The sequence below is a fragment of the Mustela lutreola genome, chromosome 8 (genome assembly GCF_030435805.1).
Source record: "Mustela lutreola isolate mMusLut2 chromosome 8, mMusLut2.pri, whole genome shotgun sequence".
In the NCBI taxonomy this organism is placed as follows: domain Eukaryota; kingdom Metazoa; phylum Chordata; class Mammalia; order Carnivora; family Mustelidae; genus Mustela; species Mustela lutreola.
Window position 1 is genome coordinate 68,662,263 of NC_081297.1, and position 21,633 is coordinate 68,683,895.

Below are 21,633 nucleotides of genomic sequence, written 5' to 3' on the forward strand. Positions count from 1 at the left end.
AGAGAAATAAAGAGCATAGCTCTTGCTCTGAATGAGCTAACATTGTAGCAGGAGAGAGTCAGGTTTTGGTAGACAGATTTTAAGGTTTAATCCTTATAACAAAAGACTAGGAGAAAACATACTACAATATTAATTGTGCTCAGTATTTCTCACTTCTTTGTATTTTTAAATTGTGTACAATAAGCAAGGGTTTCTTACAATAAGAAAGTGTTACTCTACTTCGATAATTACGGAAAATAGTTTATAACGAAAATAGTACAAAAGCTGACATCCAACAAGTTCTCAGTAAGTCTCTGAGTAGGTTTCTGCTACTTAGGAGTATCAAAAATTTTAGATGCATAACTTTAGATACCCCAAATATGGCAACTTATCACCACCTTAAGATCTATGATCTTTGTTGGTACAAAACACCATCATTTCTCATATGGATTATATAATTAGCTCCCCAAGATGTCTCCTTGCTTCTGCCCCTGTCGTCCCCTCCTCATCTATACATAACAAAGCACCTAGAGAGATTCAGACAATGGTATATCATCCTCAAGATCCTCCAATGGCTTCAGCATAAGGCAAAGACCTTACAAAGGCCCTACAAGGTCAGCTACCAGCTGTGTATCTCTGATTTAATCATCTCCAACTTCTCTTCTCTTTACTAACTTTAGCCACAATGGCCTCCTCACTGTTCCCAGGTATGCTCCGTTGCTGTCTGTTCACTCTTATCCCAGATATCCACCTGGTCTTCTCCCTCTCCTTTGAGTCTTTATTCAAATGCCACCTTCTATTATAAAGACTTTTCCTGCCCGCTCTATCTAAAGATGTTACACTCTCTCTACACTTTCTCTTGCTTTATTTTTCTCCTTGTACTTTTCTAATACACTGCTTTACTTATTTGTGTAATATGAGTCTCCTTTCCTAAGCTCCAAAGAGAAAGATTTTCCTCTATTTTCATCACTGATTTATGTCCAGTGCATAGAACAGTGTCTGGCAAATGAAAGATGATCAATTGCTATTCACTGAATCGAATAAAGGGCAGTATTCTGCCTAATGGTTACAAGTTTGGTCTCTAGGGGCAGAAGACTGTGATCAAATTCCAGCTCCACCACTTTGCATTGTGTGACCTTGTGAAAGTTACTTAATCTCTCTAAATCTTAGTCTCCTCATCTATAAAATGATGACAATGGTATCAATCTTATAGGATGGTTTTGAGGATCATAATAATGCAGGATGAGCATAGTGCTTTGCAAACAGTAAATGTTCAATAAATGTTAGCTATTACTATGATGATAATGAACAATCCTGACTCGTATATTTCCACTAAGTTATTACATCACTTACAATATCCATTTTTTCAGAAATAGTAGTTACCTTGCAAAATCCTTTGATCTTCATCTGTTAGTTTAAAACAAAATCAGTATTACTCTGGATGAACTCTTACCTTACACAAGATTATATTCTACTGTAGTTTATACAGAGAAATGGGGAAATATTAGAGTCTATTTTACCTTTAAAAAAAAAGTGCTATATAAAACAGCACAAAATGCCACATTCATCACAATGTTAATTTATACTCTACAACTAGAATTGACTCTTGGCACCTGTTTCATAAAACCACACAAGAAGATGTTAAGCTTAGGGCCAGATCAATGGAATGCTATACTTCTAATACTGTATTTTAGAATTATTCAATTCTTTCAGAATTTCCAAATTAGATTCTATTTGCTGAGAGGCCCGCCATACCCATCTGGGTTCATAAGGATCTCCTCAATGGCAGAGCATCTGATTTAGTTCAACTCTAATGTATCAAATATTGAATTAGGGGCTTTAAGAGGTATATAAAAGTAAAAAAAGTCCTTGGCCCCAAGACTGTGGCAGTAAAATAAGAGCATGAATTATAATTCGTAAAGTTAAACTCTAATCTTGATACCATTACTTATTAGCAATGGTAAAAGTAATTTTCGTCTTCTAAAAGATAGGTTAATACCTAACATGTATAGTTGTAAAAATCCAATAAGATGAATATTTGCAGATTCGAACTATACCATAAATTGTACTGCAGCAAATTCTGTTGAAAAAATATACATTAAAGCATTTAAAAAAAAACAAAAGCCACAATCTCACACCTACCTCAACCATTTGCATACTTTGCTTATTCCCTTCAAGACCTTTCTTCATATACTTTTTAAAATTTTTTTAAATTTTTTTAAAAGATTTTATTTATTTGACAGACAGAGATCAGAAATAGGTGGAAAGGCAGGCAGAGAGAGAGGGAGAAGCAGGCTCCCCGCTGAGCAGAGAGCCCAATGTGGGGATCTATCCCAGGACCCTGGGATCATGACCTGAGCCAAAGGCAGAGGCTTTAACCCACTGAGCCACCCAGGCACCCCATTTCTTCATATACTTTTTTTATAAAGTTGTAGTCATGTGCACTTGGAGGAAGACAACATAGTACATCTTTTCTGGAACCAAATGGCCCAGGTTCAAAGACAAGCTCCTGAACTTACTGTGTGACCATGGGCAAGATTCTTAAACCTCTCTGTCCTATATGCTTTTCTATAACATTGGTATAATAACAGAGCCTATGATAGGGAGGTATGAAGGAAAAATGAGTTACAGTAAACCATTTAGCACAGTGCCTCACTCATGACAAATTCAGTAAAGAACTGAAAAGCAAAAATCAAATATAAACAGTATTCAGCTTTATAAAAAACTTAAGATCATGTCATAAAGCCAAAAGTACACTTTTGTGTACTTCTAAAGTACCATAAGAAAGATTCTTTTAAAAGGACTCTAGGATACTTTACATTGACTCTATTTTAAGTAAATCTCCTTGCCATCCTTTTGTCTAGATATTTAATAATGTATAACAGAATCCATCTATTGCTTCATACTTCCAGTAGAGGTCTCCATCTAAAAAATAATGGACCAGACTGAAAACTTTAAACTTTAAATTAGTATTCCTGGTTATTAAATTTAAAAAATTATCAAATATGTAATCTTAACTTTTTCTAAGCAAAACATTTAAAAATAAGGAATATTTCTAAGTAAAAAGTGATTTTTCGCAGTGATTGCTTTATAGGTTTTGCTATAGGCTTTCCAATAATACTCATCTGTCTTATAAACATAATCCTTTGAAAAGGAAGAGAAAAGAGATAAGACTGCTGATACAAATGATGCATCAAGTACATAATTATCACTGCTACTGGCCAACAATTTAAAACCTATGCCTTGTAGATGGTAGAAGTCAGTAGAATCACCTTAATGTAAATAAAAATAAAGGTCACATTTTATAGTAGCAAAGAAGCTCTGACAATCTTCTACATTTATTCCTTTTAAATCAGAATAGAGTAGCTAGAATAATAAAGGCAACACTGACTTCTACTTTCTCCTTCTATCATTCAGTAATAGTGATCTTAAGCAAGTTAATTATCCTTATACAGGCTCAGCAGAAAATAATATCCTTATTTCTAGCTTACCAAAAAGCATGGGGTTAGATGACTTTCTTAAAAATCTCTTCTAGTCCTAAGAATAATGATGCTATAAACTGATAGGTTAGGTAGCCATCTCCAATTCTAACTACGTACTTCTTGTTCCTAGCTTTAGAAATCTATAAGCTATACTAATAGGCCTCTAAATGTTACATTTGCATATAGTATCTAATGTCTGTCTCAGTGTAGCCCCTTAAATGGATAAGACTTGGTAATATCTATAAGATTTGATTTGTTCAAGAACTGGCCAAGAAATTATCAAGCCATTTGCTTAAAGCTAATAAATAGTATTGTGTCTATGTGCGCATATGCGTACTTGTGCACATCCACACATACATCCATTTAAGTTAACCCCCGTAGTTGGTAAAGAAGGGGATAAAGAAGGAAGCATGGGGACGCCTGGGTGGCTCAGTTGGTTAAGCAGCTGCCTTCGGCTCAGGTCATGATCCCAGCGTCCTGGGATCGAGTCCCGCATCGGGCTCCTTGCTCAGCAGGGAGCCTGCTTCTCCCTCTGCCTACCATTCTGTCCGCCTGTACTCGCTCTCTCTCCCTCTCTCTCTCTGACAAATAAATAAATAAAATCTTTAAAAAAAAAAAAAAAAAAAAAAAAAAAAAAAAAAAAAAAAGAAGGAAGCATGTTCTAAGTAGCTCTCAAAACTCACAAGACTTTAATATCCAAGTTATATCTAAATCTGAGGATCAGATATGCAATGTAAAAACATAGCATTTAAATTAGTGGTAATGGATTTGAATGGATTCACTGAAACAAGTATTTAAGATTTCTGATTATAACTAAAATATGAATTTGCTTTTCATCTCCACAGGGTGGATAACCTATAAAGAAGACAGACAAAAACAACTGCTTATCTTGAGAATATAAAAATTGAGCAATGATCAAATCATGGTTTATACTAGTTTTAATACTATAAAATCAAGCAATTAATTAAATTATTGTCTTGTTTTTATACAGCATGTGATGCAAGAGCCAGCAAAGAATGAAATAGTAAAGACTTTTTAATGGATAGATAAAACAGAAAATGGTAATCATCTTCTAAAGTTATCACTTAGTATTGCAGCTGATTTTTTAATTTATATGTTAAAATCTTAGAACACGAGAAATATCCACATTCAAATATAAGCTGCGAAATGAGATTAAAAATTGTAATATTCAGTATTAGCTCCCTCTTGAATACAGATAATAAATACTTACAGATTAAAAAAAATAAAACTGAATTCTAGTAGATAAAACATATGAAGGATATCTCTAAATCTGACTTCTAAGTCTAATAGTATCATTCATTCAATTAACAGATACAGAAAAACTATCTTAGTAGTACATATAGAGTTAGGACTACATCAAGAACATATAGCAGGGGACACCAGAATGGCTCAGTTGGTTGAGCAACCGACTCTTGGCTTCAGCTCAGGTCTTCATCTCAGGGTCAGAAGATCAAGCCCAAAGGTGGCGGGTTCTGTGCACAAAGACTGCTTGAGATTTTCTCCCTTTCCCTCTTCCTCCCCCTTGGCCCCTCTCCCTGCTGAAGTGTGTGTGTCTCTCTCTAAAACAAATAAATAAAATCTTTAAAAAAAAAAAAAAAAAAAAAAAGAACACATAGCAGGCAGTATCTTAGTCAATGAAGAAATGCCAGAAACATCAAATTAAAGTCATCATCAAGGCAAAGACACCTTCATCTTTCCAACTATTTAAGAGTGGCCAATACAATTAGACCATAGAAAATAATTAAAGGCATAAAATTTAGCAAAGAAATAGAACCACCTCTATTTGCATATGACATCCTAGTATATCCAAAAATTCCTAAAAATCTATGATAAAATTAATACAAACAGTAAAACAACTGGGGCACCTGGGTGGCTCAGTCAGTTAAGCAACAGACTCTTGATTTCACCTCAGGTAATGATCTCAGGGTAGTGAGAGCAAGCCCTGACTGGGCATGATGGAGCCTGGTTAGAATTCTTTCTCTCCTCCTCCTTCTTCTATCCCTATGCAACCCCCTCCCTAAAAACAAACCAAAAACTGCCTCCAAAAAACAGTAAAACAATTGAGTAAGGCAGATTCTAATACAAAAAATAATTTTCATGTAAATAAATTATAACCAATTAAAATACTAAAATGGAAGAAAAACCAATTTGTAGTAGGAACAGAAATGATAATATAATCTAAGAATAAACTTTAAAAATGTCCAAAACCTGTAAAAGGAAAATTTTAGACTCTTGCTTAACACAAAAAGATTTGTTCTTGCATAGTTCAACTCAATACCATCATCTCAGTTCTTCTGCAATAATTTATAAACTTAATGCAATATTTATTTAAAAAAAAAAAAACAAAAACAAAAAACAAAAACTAAAGAGCCTTTTTTCCCGGAAATAGAACAAATTGACACTAAAGTTAATATGGAAAAACAGACATAAAATGGCCATGAAAACTTCCTTTAAAAACCCACAAAACTCTGAGATGGGAATGGCACTACCAAATATTAGAACATGCTATCTATGGAGCACCTGGATGGCTCACTAGGTGAAGTGACCAACTCTTGGCTTCAGCTCAGGTCATGATCTCAGGATTATGAGATTGAGCCCCCAAATGTACTAATGTGGAGTCTGCTTGTCCCTCTCTCCCACCCCTGTCCTCCCTCCTGTTCACACATGCACATCATGTCCATTCCCTCTCTTTCTTAAATAGATAAAATCTTGGCATGCTCTGTATGCCACAATAATTAAAATACAGTGAGATACTATTTTTTAACCGTTACCTTGTTAAGACTTAAAAAGCCTAATAGCACATGGCAAGGCTGCAGGAAATAGGCACTTTCCATATACTGGGGTGGGAATTCTAAATAGTTCTATCCTACAAAGGGAATTTGGCAATATTTAACAAAACTATATATGCATTTATTCTTTGATTACTACATCAACGCCCACTTTAGTAATTACTCTGAAGATACATCTCCAAAACTTTAAAAATAGGTTTGCTTAAGGTTACTAGATTTGCAGTAGATTACTTATACGGCATTATTTGCTATTCTGAATGTTGGAACCAACCTAAGTGCCATTATGTGGGGGATAAAGTAGGATATAGCCACATAATGGAATATTATACAGCTGTAAAACAAACAAACAAAAAGAATGGGGCTTTGTGTATTTATTAGAGTGATAGTCAAGATACATTAAGTGAAAAAAGGCAAAATGCATTCTTCATTTTAACAGAAACTAAGAACGCATACATACATACGAATGCATACACATATGCAGTGTGTATACACACACACACACACACACACACACATAATTTTTGCAAAAAGAAACACAGGAAGGAAAACCAGACACTAGGGAAACTGATTACCAACAAAGTATGGGTGGGAAGGGGGCAGAAGAGAAATGGAAGGGAAGAGGATAACTTCCAAGAATCTTAAATTATGATTTTAGAATTTTATTGTTTTACATACTCATAAATAAATTAAGTCACAAATTAAAGTGGGGAAAATCACAAAACCGAATACAAATGGAAAAAATACGAATTTACTGTATTTTAAGTAAATAACAGAAACAGGAGAAAAAAAGAATCCAACCATTGCAAATTTTTTAACAAAATACCAATATAACTTCAGTCTGAACACAAAAAGAACTACAAAGAATTTGTAACTCTACTTAGCAGGTTTGTTGTCTGTAGTGGTACAGGTGTAACAATTCTTAAACTATATACTCCATGTATTATAGACCTGACAAGTTGAATAAATACACTGGTGTTGGGATCTACAGTTCTCAATGCAGGAGAAGGAAGATACATGCATAATATGAAAGAAGGCAAAAAGACACTTGTGTGGATTTATAGCCGGAGATTTCAGTATATACAGCACTGTGATTTTTAACATATGTGTATTTGTATCTAAAATAACTAAACTTCGTAACCCTTACTCTGAGAGAGCCTGGAAGACACACAACCCAACAACAATTAGTATACCTACCAAGGGATCCTGGTTTCTGGATACCATTCTATGCTAAAAAACAAACAAACCCACCCAGGACATTCCTTGGAGAAATAGCTAATGCTAGACATGGGTACGCAAAATACAAGTTAAGCCTGGAAAATCTTATTTTGTCAGAAAGTAGAGAAGAGCTTAAAAATGGGAACATGTTAAAAATACAGCAGCCAGCTTCAAAGGGCTCCTCCTGGCCAAATTTAAGCAACAAAATGCATAATAACAGATATTAATCCACTGTATAAAATAAAAATATAATAAATAATGAGAATGAAAATACTTTCCTTATCACAGACTGCTAACTAAGAAATGCAGAAGGAATGATAAAGTTAGAAAATAAGCACTGTAAATCCATTATAGTTAACTGATTCAGGGAAGAATCATCAATGGATGTTAAAATTATTAGGTAAAAGTTTAATGGTTAGCAAGGTATTTATAAGCTCTCAAAGTATCCCCACATGTTAGTTATTAATGACAAAAGAGAAAATGGAAACTTTACAGTAGAAACACCAGGAGGACATCACCTTAAACCAAAGTTAACATCACAAATAGTACAAAGTGACATTTGGCCCCCTGCCAAAAATGCTTAATCTGAATCTAATCCTGCAAAACCATCAGACAAACCCAAATTTTATAATACAGTTGGCCTGTACTGCTCAAAAATGGTAATATCATGAAAGGCTGAAGAACCAGAAATATAAGTAAACGTAATACAAGATTATGGACTTGTGGCGGTGGGTACGATATGCCATAAAAAACATCTTTGGGACAAGTGGCAAAATTTGAATAAAGTCTATACATAATACAGATAAAATGATTGTATCTATGTTAAGTTTTCTGAATTTAGTAACTGTACTGTTGATACATTAAGAGAATGTTTTATTCTTAATATTCACCCATATTTAAAAGGTCATATCTATAATGATATCAAATGATTACACATAGTAATAATAACGTGAGTATATATACATATCATCACGTATAAAGAGAAAAACATAAAGCAAATATGGCAAAATGATAACAATTAGTCAATAGCCAATGAAGTATAAATAAGATTTCACATTATAGTTAAAAAATTGAACTATTTTTAGAAAAGAAAACACAGCAAGGAAGGGTAATGATTAGGTTTACCATTTCTCAAACAGATTTTTTACTACTAGAGTCAATTAGTGAATTGCAATGTGGGGCTATCACAAATTCAGATGTTTGACTTTTTAATGGTGTAAACTAAAAAGATTATAACAAACCACGTAAGAATATATCACCTCTTACTTGGAGTGCACTTAGAGATACAGCCTGCTAAGGTAGGGACTTCTTTTTATGTAGTATGAAGTGGTCTTATTTGAGTTCAGCTACAGTGAAAATTCACCTCATCTATTGAGCCATTATGAAAAGTATAATCAACCCGGACATTATTACTGATGACTTTAAATTCAGCCCCATCTCTAAAGTATTACAAGTAGGTATTTCCTACATAGAACCCTAACTTATAGTGACTTCTTTGTCCTATTTTAACAGATGAATGTTCCTATTCACCGCATGTATGTTTCTACTAACATTTTACTTATTCAAAATTAACCAATGGGCTAGCAGAGGAACAAAAAAAATTTCATTTGAAAACACTTCACCATGAATGATATAATTACGTGATAAAAATGATCTTTGTGCACAGAGCAAATGACCACTGAATGCTATAAAGTAAGAATTAACCAATGGCACAAGAAAGAACTCAGAAAGGCTAGAACCAGATTTCACAATATTTCACAATAAGATGTATATACAAACAACAGACTCTTATAGAACTTTACTTAAATCCTGCTTCATAAAAAGCAACATTTTATTTTGGCCCCACTAAATGGTAAGGAAAAAAATCATTTACTGATAGAAAAAGAAGGTAAACATACCAAGAACAAGGAATATACCTGAAGATATTTTACAGCTGTGGATAATGATGGGTGATAAATAACACAGTGCTTTGTTAAAGCAAAACTATCACTAGGGAAGGAAACAGAAAGGTAAAGGGGGAAAAGTGTGGTCTGAAAATATATTAAAAGAAAAATACTTTCCTAACTGGCCATAATGACTGATACTTGGGATTGAGAGTTGGATATAACCTACAGACTTTTTCTTTTTCTTTTTTTTTTTTTTAAGAAGTAGCCCATATGCTCCAAAAGAAAAGAGTTTGAGTGGTATAAAGAAATTTTATTCTGAGTGTTATTTTTCTAATAACAGCAATTACTTCTGAAATTGGAAATGATTAACATAAAATCTCACATATAAAAATGGCTTGAAAAATGAAGACAGTGCATTTAAAAAAATTATTTTAATGTTGTTATTTGTCTAGGAATTTATAAAATATAAGTTACCTTCCCTCAGCAGTAGTACCAGGACAGACCAACAGAATCCTCACAGAGTAGCAAAACATTCAATATATTCAATAAAACAAATGGCATCTTACTTGGGACAAATAACATAAAGTCCTATATAGAAAAAAAAAAAACCCCACCTAGATATTAAGGAAAACTTAATTTTTAATTGTTTTTTAAAATTCAAATTACACAAATACAGTTAGGATAAGTTTGAATTAGTAATTCATGTTCCCTTTCATTCCCCTCAACTGAAGTGGAGCCCTTGCTAGCTTCTCTGGAGCCCAGAGACAAAAGTGTAGGGTGTGTCCAGGCTCTGCTTAGCGATGACAGGTGCAGTTTGAGCAGGTGCCCCAGACCAGATGTCACATAGAGGTTTTGTCCTGGATGTAGCCCTGGCCAATTTGCTGATGCCAAGTTAAACTAGTTATCTCAGCTACTAAATTAGTTTCATTACAATAATTAGATCACCTGTTCTCAAACTTCAGCACACACTAAGAATCACCTATGGCACACTTTTTTTTTTTTTTTTTAAGATTTTATTTATTTATTTGACAGACAGAGATCACAAGTAGGCAGAGAGGCAGGCAGAGGGAGAGGGGGAAGCAGGCTCCCCGCTGAGCAGAGAGCCCGATGTGGGGCTTGATCCCAGGACCCTGGGATCATGACCCGAGCCGAAAGCAGAGGCTTTAACCCACTGAGCCACCCAGGTGCCCCCTATGGCACACTTTTTAAAAATACAAACTATTATTATTTAAAACCACTCATCAATTTTCACACCACTAAAATGGGACAGCATAAACACGATTATGTCTCATGATTCGATGAAAAGCACAGCACAACAAACACAAGTACGCCTAAAATACCAAACTTGAATTTTATCCAGCTTTAAATCTAACTATCCGTTTTCAGGGAATAAATACAGGGGATAGAGGAACAAGTTAACTGACACTAGAAGGAAGCAACCAACCAAATCCAGAATTTGGTACAGTCTGAAGAACAAATGACCCCATTACTTCAAAAATCAATGGTATGATAGTAAAAGAAAAAGGGAATTGTCAAGAGATTAATGAGGTAAAACCGCCCAAACAAAAGATTCAGCCAAACCACAAAATCTCCCACAATAAGATGGGGTGGACCCTGGAAACACTGACTTAGGTACTAATAGAATTATACTAAAGGGGCAACAATTCAGAACGTTGACAGCTACTCCTAGATATCACAAAGAAATTATAGCTCCAGGAACAGGTTATTGCAATGTACTTAGTCAATAGGGTATATATCTTGTAGAAATGAATTAACATCCACTCATTACATAATGAATATGCAAAAAGTATCAAAGCACAAATGATACACTTTTTATTTTGAAACAGAAAAATTTATGTTAGACTCTGATGTTAGCAACACAATTCTTGGAAAGCTTAATGAAATTCATAGATAATCTGAACATTAATGAGAGTGACATTTGCTCTAAATCATCTCTTTGTTCTAGGTCCCCCGAAAGTTTTATTTCCAAGTGAAAGCATCAACAAATTTTATGATAGGTAACCAATACCAGTATCAATCAGCATATATGCATTTTTGTGCACTTCTGAATAAACAATCTATTTTCCTTAGTTCTACTATGAATAAACAGTACTAACTATGTTACTTAAATTTATTTCAAATTCACAAGCCAATAATTTTGCTTGTAGAAATAAAAACTGTGCTTTTAACCTCAAGCCATAAAATATCTGAAGATAATCTTTTTAACTCCAGGAAGTTTGGTCCTTAAACCAATATTTACTTCTAAACAGCTTTTCCTAATGTCAAAATTCATGATATGACTTCTCAGTTTTTAAAGTTCTAGAACTGAAGTAAATACAAATTTTTAACAGGACTCTCACAATATTTCAACAAAAGTATTACTATTTCATAAAAGAATGTGATCAATAATTCTGCTATAATTCTTTACAGAGCTTTGTATAGACAAATTTTAAAAACAAACTTAAATATAAATATCCTGTTTAAAAAAAAAAGGCTCTAGTTAGAATGATGGACAATAGGGCCGTTACTTGCTTCTTGGGAGCTGCTGATTCAAACAAGAATTTTGAGTTAAAAGAAGACTAAGTGGTCAAATAAAATCATAAATTCCTTTGTCATAAAGAATATCAAGTTAACCTTTGAACCATTGCCAAAGACTTAAAAAAATCTTTATCATGGTCATTTGCTTTTTGTTTTTTGGATTTTTTTTTGTCTTCTGTCCTTCATCACCTTATAGTTTAAATAGAAGAAAAAATATTGGTATGTATCTACAAGGACAGCTTTCTCCATTCTAGACCAACCAAGGCTACTGCTTATCTTACAGGGCAACTTTTCTTCTATTTGGACTCAAGTATTTCTTCACCTTTCTTTTATTGTCAATGAACATGAGATAAGTTTAACATCCCCCTATTTCACACAAATATTTAACAAGTATTACCAATGTAATTTTGCATAGCCATTGTTAAAGACATGTCAATAATAACTACTAAAAATTTACATTCATTTTTATATACCTCTATATAAATACACATAATTACCTCATTTCTCATTTCCTCATTATTTTCCATATTTAAAATTTCTCCTCCTTAATCCCTATTTCTTCTAGATCAGAATTTCCCAAATTGTGCTCTAAAGAACAAGTGTTCCTCAAACATGCGGTTTCACACCACACTCCTGCTATGTGTGGTAGTGTTTGGGAAACACCATTTACTATGGTACAGGGAAGGAGATAATAAATTCTTTCTCCAGGCTGTCCAGAGATCCACATGCACATCAACAAAATAAAGTCTCTAAGAAGTCCTGCAATAAAGTAACCCAAGTTTTGCTTTACTGCTCAAATTCATTTGGCGTTTTTTCAAGGACATTTCAAGAGAACAGTATTTTATAAAGCACAAATTGGAAATTTCTACTCTAATCGATCCCAAATACCAGAGTATGGTGATGATGTTGGTGGCAGATCAAAGAAGCACAGACAGAGAAAATCCCCCTCGCTCTGCCCCATACATCTTCTAATTCCCAATTTGGACAAAATGCATTTTTGCCAGTAAATCTGTTTTTTTTTTTAAGATTTTATTCATTCATTTATTTACAGACAGAGATCACAAGTAGGCAGAGAGGCAGGCAGAGAGAGAGGAGGAAGCAGGCTCCCCACTGAGCAGAGAGCCCGATGTGGGGCTCGATCCCAGGACCCTGAGATCATGACCCGAGCTGAAGACAGAGGCTTAACCCACTGAGCCACCCAGGCGCCCCAGCCAGTAAATTTTCGTAATGCCTATACCACTCTGGAATATGCCAAGTAGACTTCTTTACCAAATATTAATAAAAGCTCTAAACACTTCACCTAAAAATATGTATTGAATACTTGGTCATAGACCAATGCACTTAAGTTGCAATGAATTAAAATGTTTGTTCCTCATTCCTTTTCCAACTTCCAGTATGTTTGGCAATAAAAAAGAGTCACAGCAGTGATATGCTTTTCTACTAAAGTTACAGAGGATTCTACACACAACCAACTATGGAAATACTGACTCCACAACAGTGTACGGGCAGGATTATAAAAGAGTGCTCCTATTTAGAAATAGACGTTTTTAGTTGACTGCTAAGGCAGAAAATATAAATGTAAAAAAGCACAAACATTTTTGGGAGTTTGGTTAAGTTCCTAGTTGGTATCCTCAGTAAAACACATATCTTCAGTGAACGAACTATCTTGGAGTGAGTTAGGTTTATTTCTACTTGGGGGCAAATTTAAGCTGTTTAAACATTATTTCTAAGATACAACATTAACCTAGCTGAGCCCTGATCAGTCTTTCAACTTTCTCTACTTTCTTTTCAACATGTCTGCATGCCCTTTAAAATGTAACAGAATATCAGAAGATATCAAAATCAGGTTTGTTCAGAATGAAAGGATACAGTTTATAATATTAAATTTAAAATGCATATATGAATAATTTATTTAAATACAGCTGTCCTTCCAATCTCCGTATTACTGTTATTTTTCTTCCTTGAATAAAGCAAGCAATGTCTGCTTAACAATTCTGTTTAGCAAGTCACAGAGTCAGTGTATTACTTTTCTATTACAATTATGAAGCATTCGTTCACTTAACATCAACTGATTCATAAAAACGCTTTCTCTTAAAAGAGGTAGTCTACATGGTATACACTAACTAGAGAACATGAATGTATTCATTCTATTTAAGTGATAAATGTAAACTCTTTAGATTGGTAAAATTTAAGGGAGGACTTTATTCAGCAAGAGGGGAAAAAATAGAACAAATTCACAATGCAACTGAAAATTCACTCTATTGAATACAATGCCACAATCAAGTTGCTATTCTAAAGGTAGGTACATGTAAAAACAATTTCAATATTATAAGGAAATCAGTAATACATAGTTTTGTACAATAAATTTGTTAGGGGCTCCTGGGTCACTCAGTGGTTCAGCATCTGCCTTCCGCTCGGGTCATGATCCCAGGGTCCTGGGATCAAGCCCCACATCGGGCTCCTTGCTCAATGGGAAGCCTGCTTCTCCTTCTCCCACTCCCCCTGCTTGTGTTCCCTCTCTCCCTGTGTCTCTGTCAAATAAATAAATGAAATCTTAAAATAAATAAATATATAAAAATAAATATTTTAATGTCAAAGATATTTCATCTCCTTTCCAAAAAATCAAGTTTTATAACAGAAACATTAAGTTAACCTTGACTACTGCTGGTATAAGCTACAACAAAATTCTTCAGCTTAGTGTTTGAAATATTTGCCTAAATCTCCATACCAAGCCTTCAAATTTTTAATGGAAATAAGAGTAGTAAATTGTGCCCCAATCTTTGCACCAAAACAGAACAAAAAATAAAATAAAATTCACTGAGTAAATATAGAACACTGTGTATAGTTACGCATTCATATCGGGCATTTAACCATATGTAACTTCCCACCACATTTTAATTTCTTAAAATCAGCAAGAGGGGTAAAAATAGAACAAATTCACATAGACTGATTAAATATTGCAGAACATGTGTCAGGAATATAACTTTTTTGTCCAGTTTTTTGCCCCTAACGCACGTGGATATACTTTGCACTTTAATTTCTCCAACTACAAGAATGTAGAAAATATTACCTTATCTTTTTATAGTGATAGGGATATTCTAGTAATTACCATCTGTGGAAGAAATGGAGATGGACAGGCCAAGAAAGGAACTAAGTGAAAACAAAATATATGGACGTGATAGAGGATTAATATCCAATTTTTAAATAGAGTACTCTCACACATTACTAGTAGGCATGAACATTTAAAATATTAAATGCCAGTGTTTAGACAAATCATCAATCACATTTTCAATTTTAAACTTTGAGAAATTTTTATACGCAATCTACAACTGAACAAAGGTATGTTTGATACAATCAAGCAAACTTTCTGACAGACCACTGAAGTCAAGTCTCTACACTCAAGAGTATGTTTGTATCAAAACGAACACAGAAATGTTAGAATATATACATGGCCAGCACACTAGTTTGCTCCTCTTTATTTAAATGTCTGTAATACCATGAAGATGTACCATATATATCTTCATCCTGGCTATACTAGGCTAACAGCCATCCATCCAATGTAATCATGAAATTACAGAGGTATGTCAGCAAATATTAAGCTTATAGAGTAAATGAAAACTGATATGTGTAAGAGCAGTCTTATAATAGTCAAAGGAAAAGCAATTCTTATTTTAAAAAATTATTCTACCTGTGATTTATAAAATACACTGCATTGTCTGCTCATCAGAAACCATGATATTCAATCTAATATATCAAAGAGGGAACTCACAAAGTCACTTGATTACTATTTCTTACTATAAAGAGGCACTCCTATGATTAAGTAACAGAATTACTGTGAAAGCTTGGCATCCTGTCTGCCAGTTAAGATTTTTCAGAGGAAGGTGTAAAACCCAGCATAATACATGTCCTCTAATTGTGCAATATTACACCACCATCAAGAAAAAAAATCTTTCAAGGTTGGTAGTACCCAATTTTTGACCAGCATATTTCTCCTGTATTTCTTTACAAGCCATGCAAATCTTCACATGGCTTTATTTTCCAAAACAAATGCTTCAACTTTTTTCCTAGTAGCCTAGCTACAACCCTACAAAAACAAACCTGGAGTGTGACATATGGAGGAAAAACAAGTTTAGCTAAGGACATAGTTCAAAAAGCACTTCTAATAGGAGCATAAAGCTCAAATTGATCCAAGAACAATGTAAAGAGTTGCAAACAACCTGAAGCTCAACATTTAAAAATAGTACTTATAAGTACAATCAGTGAATGATATGATCTCCGGATAGAAATTATAACTGGAAAAACAGTATTTATGTAACTTGCAAAAAAACCTGAATTCTAGACATTTAATTGAATATGCTAAAATCCTGTTTGTATATTCTTCACAGTAACACACGTCTCATGAACCACTCATATCATTCAGTACCTTCTGGATATTAAATATCAATCAATCAATCCAATAAATATCAGACATAACTTTAAAATGTGTTTTAAACAGTTTAAAATCCCCAAATAGTTCAAACTGATTATCAAAAAACCAAGACCTGTATTAATAATAATCCTCTCAATGTTATAAATGGGAATGAGCAAATGAATTAGCACCATAAATATAAAATTCTCTACTTCTCACCACACTACTAACTCAACAGTTTGGGGGGTTAATTTCACTTTGTTTATTGTTTTAGACCTTTATTTAAAAATGTACTCTGACACACACTGCCATCACGCACACACTAGAATAGATAACAACTAGCCATATTTAATATTTTCTAGACTTCTGTGTAATTCAGTAACTGCCCACAAAGTTCTGTGAACTCCTCAGCTTCAAGCCTGAAGTCAATCTAAGATAGCCAATAGAAAGTACACCTGGGCAATTACTGCATTTCCTACTTCAGAAAGCTGAACTTCACACAGAATATCTACATTTGGATATTGCATTTGGAGCAATGATAAATGCCAAACTCAAACTATGCAGAAGGCATGTTAACTAAAAAAAGGCTATCCCTTTTTTATACCCCTTTAAATTATATCATTATTAAAAAGCAATAAATATGAAGAGCATTATTTTAGTTTTAAATAACCACCACCAACTAAAGACCCTCTATGAGAAACTAAGCATTAAAAATAAAAGATGACCTCATAATACATTACAATATGAAAATATTATCAGAAAAAAATATATAAAGCTTAATCAGAAAATATATTACCTAAGCTGCAGAACTGAATAAGAAATTTATTTTGTTGTATAGGAGGGAGAGAATGAAAGGAAATCAATTCATAATGTTCCCTTTCACAATATCCTTAATCTTCCTACATATATAATAATCCTTTTGAACGTTTTTACGTCACTCAAAGATTCCAAAGAACTTATTTGAAAAGCAATCCTGGTCACCTAAGGCACCAACATGTTATGCTGTGTGGAAACATTCTACTGAGAAACCACTCCGTTACATGATTCCACACAAGAGGTTTCATTTTCTTAAAATCTTAAAGTAAGAATTTAAAAAGGCAAAGGAGTTTCCAAAGCTAAGTAAAAAATTTCCCAAGGGATACAAAGTTTCATTAACTATCTTAACTCTTTTACTAAGCATCACCTCTCTGACCCTCCATGGATATCAAGCAATCAATAACAATGTCACAAAAGAATGTTTACCATGATGGGGGGTGGGGTGTCACCTGTAATGATCCTGTATGAAAAATGTAAACAATCCTAAAAAAGGTGAGGAAAACTTTCACCTTCCTACAACCCCACTTTATGGATATTTGATGTTTCTCAGACTGAAAAAAATGAACAGAAGTTTAGAAACTGCTTGGTGAGCAAGGTTTGTTTGGGGGGTGGGGTGGGTGTTCTTTTTTTCCCTAAAAACAAACGTCCCCTTAAGTCCCTCAATTCCAAATACTGTGGAAGAGTCACTACTACTCACCGCAAGTAATACTGTTTTAAAGCAAAGGCAGCGTTAGAACAACTTCTGGGAAAGTTGAACTCTTCAACAATTTCTCCCCACTGATTCTTCTCAGAAACCTGTTAAAAACACAGCCACACTTGTCTGAGAGTGCACCATCCAAGAAAACTCTAACCTAACTATGAAATAAATACCCATTCTACAGAGATCTGTAGCTACCTCAGGCATCAGTGGGTGTTTCACATCGATCCGTAAGAGTAACTAAGCAAGGGCTGCTTGAATCACTGTGTTTTCACCCGAGAGCCCAGTATTTAATAGCACTTGTTTTGTTCGGGGGGCGGGAGGGGGGTGGTGGGTTTGTTTTGTTTTTGAAGCCCGGACAATAACCAATCGCAAGTCCCTCTGTCGCCCCCTTTTAAATCTCAACGCGGTCCGTTTACACTAAAAAAAAAAAAAAAAAAGTTCAAAAGGATCAATACTGTTCCGGACAGCGACGTCCGCAGGTTCTGGGGGGGCCGGGGCCGGGGCCGATTCCGATCCCTCTCCCAGATCTATCCATCTCCATAGGCCCTTCTTTGAGGCCTACAGCTTCTGCCTAGCCTTGAAGCCTAAGATGGCTATTTGGAGACAGGTCCTGGTTTCTTTTGTTAGCTGTATAAACCGAGGGCGACGGGGCCGAGGCTGTGCCCCCGGCTGCCGGGATCATTTCGCAGCCGATTATCGATGTTAAACCTGCCCGCGCTAATTTTGAGTTGCACGAAAACTGCTCTCAGAGTCTGTGTGTCTCTGTGTCTCCGCCTGTGCTAGAGCGGCAGCGGCGGCAGAGCTGACTCGCGAGCGAGCGAGCGGGCGGGCGGGCGGGCGCGGGGCTCGGGCGGGCGCCCCGCACGCCCGCACTCCCCGCCGCGGCGCTCAGACCCCGCCGGGCCGGCCGGGCACCGGGCAGGGCGCGAGCCGGCGCCGGGCCGCCCGCCCGCCCGAGCCCCGCGCCCGCCGCGCGCACGCGAGCCACCAGGCCAAAAACAGCCCCGCCGCCGTCCGCCTCCGTGCCACCGGCTGGGAGCGAAAAGAACGCCTTTTGCCCCCGCGGGCCACCCCCCCGGCCCCGAGCGCCCACTCCGGGGTCAAAGGAGACTTTTTGGAAGAGGCCAGCGAGAGGGAAATACAAATTAAAACTTCCACTCACCTTCGCGAATCCGCCTAAAGTAGTGACTCTGGTGTAGAGACCGTGAAGATCCAGCTCCTTCCCACCCACCGCAGGGATTTTTTTAAAAGGCGACCTGCGGGAGAGAGAAAGCCCCGCACTTGTCAGCCGGGACCCCGCGCCCGGCCCGGGCGGGAGAGCCCCGTTCGCCCCGGCTCGCCCCGGCGCTGCCCCCCCGGTTCTGCTCTCACCCTCTGCTGTGGTGGAACTGCCGCAGCTCGTCCAGGAAAGCGAGTCCCTTTCTCCGCTCGTCCGGAGGCGCCTTCCCCGTCGAGTTTGCCATTATTTTTTCAAAGGAGGTTTTTAAAAAACCCAGATCGGTGTTTTAAAAGCGCCCCCCGCTCCCTGCGCTTCCTACCAGAGCCCGGAGCCCATTCCTCGGCCGGCGGCGGCGGGGCTCAGTCATGGGCCGGCGGTGGCGGCGGCGGCGGCGGCGGCGGCGGCGGCGGCGCAGGGAGGGAGGGAGGGAGGGGGAGGAGGAGGAGGAGGAGGGGAAGGAGGGAGCAGGAGGCCAGGGGGAGAGGAGGGAAGGAGGGAGGGGAATTTCTAAAAAAGTTTAAAGAAATCGGAGCGAAACTAGAGGGGCAGGCGACTGCCGGATCCGCGCGAAGCCGCGGGGCGAGCGCGGCCCCCACCCCTTCCTTCCCTCCCCGCGGCCCGGCTCTCGCCCGCCTCTCAGCGCCGCCGGCCCAGGCGGCTCGGCCTGGGGACGCGATTCAACATGGTGCTGCTGCCGGGGGCGCGCGAGCGGGCGAGGGGAAAGGCGAGCCGACGGTGAGGGGCTGGGGCGGCCGGAGGCCCGGGAGTTTCGGCGGCGGCGGCGGCGGGGCTGGGGCAGGCGGGGCTGGGGGTGGGGAGGGGGAGGTCTGTGTGGTGGTTTGTGGAAAGAGGGGTGACAGCGTGTATTCCGGCCGCAGCTCCGCGGGGCCCTCGCATACATTCACGCGCGGCCTCGGCCGCGGCGGCTGGGGCGTCCCCGGGCAGAAAGCACCGGCGGCAGCCGAGCCGCTGCGCGCCGCCCGCCCGCTTCCTTCCCCGCCAGCCTCCCTCTCTGCCGCCGCCAGCGCCGCCGCCACGGCTGGGCACCAGCGCCGCACAGCGACCCCCGAGGGCCGGCCGCGGCACTGCGCCTGGCTCCACACCGCCCCGGCAGCTCCTCGCGGGGAACAATAGACTCGGCTCGCCGGGCTTAGGGTTCATCTGCAATGTGCCGCACATTTCACACGCACACAAAGCCGGCGGAAAGGGGGGCGGCGCGGGGAAACGGCCACTACCGGTTGTTCCAGGGTTAGGGGTGGAGGCGATGTTCGCGTCCCCGGCCCGGCTGTTGGAAGGGCCGACTAGGACTCCCTGCCAGCCGGACAGAACCAGTCTGGCGCTCGGTAGGGAAGGCAAGCTCCGAGGGGCAGCTCCTCACGCTACGCATCATTCACAGATCGGAATAAAGTCAATTTCTTACCCCCCTTTTTTTTTTAAGGTCTAAAGGAATCGGCTTTTCTGAGCCTTGTGCTAGTATTTTGGGGCCTGATTAGCACATTTTCCATGAATTATCCACAGACTAACTTTAGCAAACTGTAAATTAAATACAATGTGAACTGTCCTAGTTCTGTGGAAATACAGTAATGCTCAGTTCATCCTGCTTTTGATTGCTTTCACATATCAGACTAGATATATTATGCTGAGTTATGCAAACAGTAATTAAACTGGTGGGGAACCAATCTTTTGAACTTTTGACAATAATTAACGCTTTTATTTTTATATTAAGACATCTGAAAGATAGATGCGCTTAAGCAAATCCTGAGTAAGACCTTGTCTTCCTTGCTTTCAGACGTCTCAAATACCATCCCCGGTTAAAATATGTTGAAGGTTAATTTAAAAAAAAAAGTCTGCTCAAAGACAGACTAATCATCTCAACAAATACTCCCACCTAAGTTTGCATTTACAAAGGGCGTTGGAGTCGGCCCTTTACTACGGATGTTAATTAAGCGTCACAGTATATGAGGCGTATTATTAGTCCCATTTTAGTGATGGCTACTATGTGCAAAGTCACCGAGTAACCCAAGGTCACAGGCTTATAAAGGTCTGAATGATTATCATTTCAGGTAGTGGTTCCAATGGGAACATTTATTTGGTGGTGAAAAAAATTATGTAATATAGCCCAGCATGCTTCCGATGCTCACTCTAGGAAACGGATTTATTTCCCAAGAAAAGTTTGTCTCTTAAATGGGGTTGGAATGAGGCTGTGGCTAGGAAGTTCCTGACACCCAAGGGCCAGTGAGTGTCTCGGAAGTCAGTGAAAGGCGGAGACCCGGCTGGGGGAGTGGAGAAGCCGGGTCTGGTCCCGCGGCAAGGGGGGGCGGGGAAAGAGGGAGCCCAGGTCATCCGTCCCTTCCCCCACCGGTCCTCTTAGGGGTGGTGGAGATGTGGGCCTCAGAGTTGCGTGGCCGGGGCTGTGCGGATTCCCTAAACGCCGCACTTGCTCACAGCCCCTTACGTAACTGTCAGCGCCGGGGATTCCCTAGAGGGGGTCATTCTATTCAACCATTACACACACCCCGGGCTGCTGCCGCCGCGCCGCCGCCGCCTCACAAAATGGCGGCACTCATAGAGGAGACAGCG

General features: G+C 38.2%; 1 protein-coding gene across 1 annotated transcript in view; it reads right to left on the bottom strand.

The window, feature by feature from the left end:
* ARID2 (AT-rich interaction domain 2) overlaps nt 1-19,440 on the bottom strand; it is a 166,684-nt gene extending 147,244 nt beyond the window's left edge. Inside the window, exons 1-3 of the mRNA XM_059185572.1 lie at nt 19,206-19,440; nt 18,997-19,090; nt 17,832-17,929 (exon numbers count right to left, since the gene is read on the bottom strand). Coding sequence (XP_059041555.1) covers nt 17,832-17,929; nt 18,997-19,090; nt 19,206-19,297 — 284 coding nt within the window. The 5' untranslated portion in view covers nt 19,298-19,440. The remainder of the gene's footprint in view (nt 1-17,831; nt 17,930-18,996; nt 19,091-19,205) is intronic.
* Between the last annotated feature and the right edge of the window lie 2,193 nt (nt 19,441-21,633).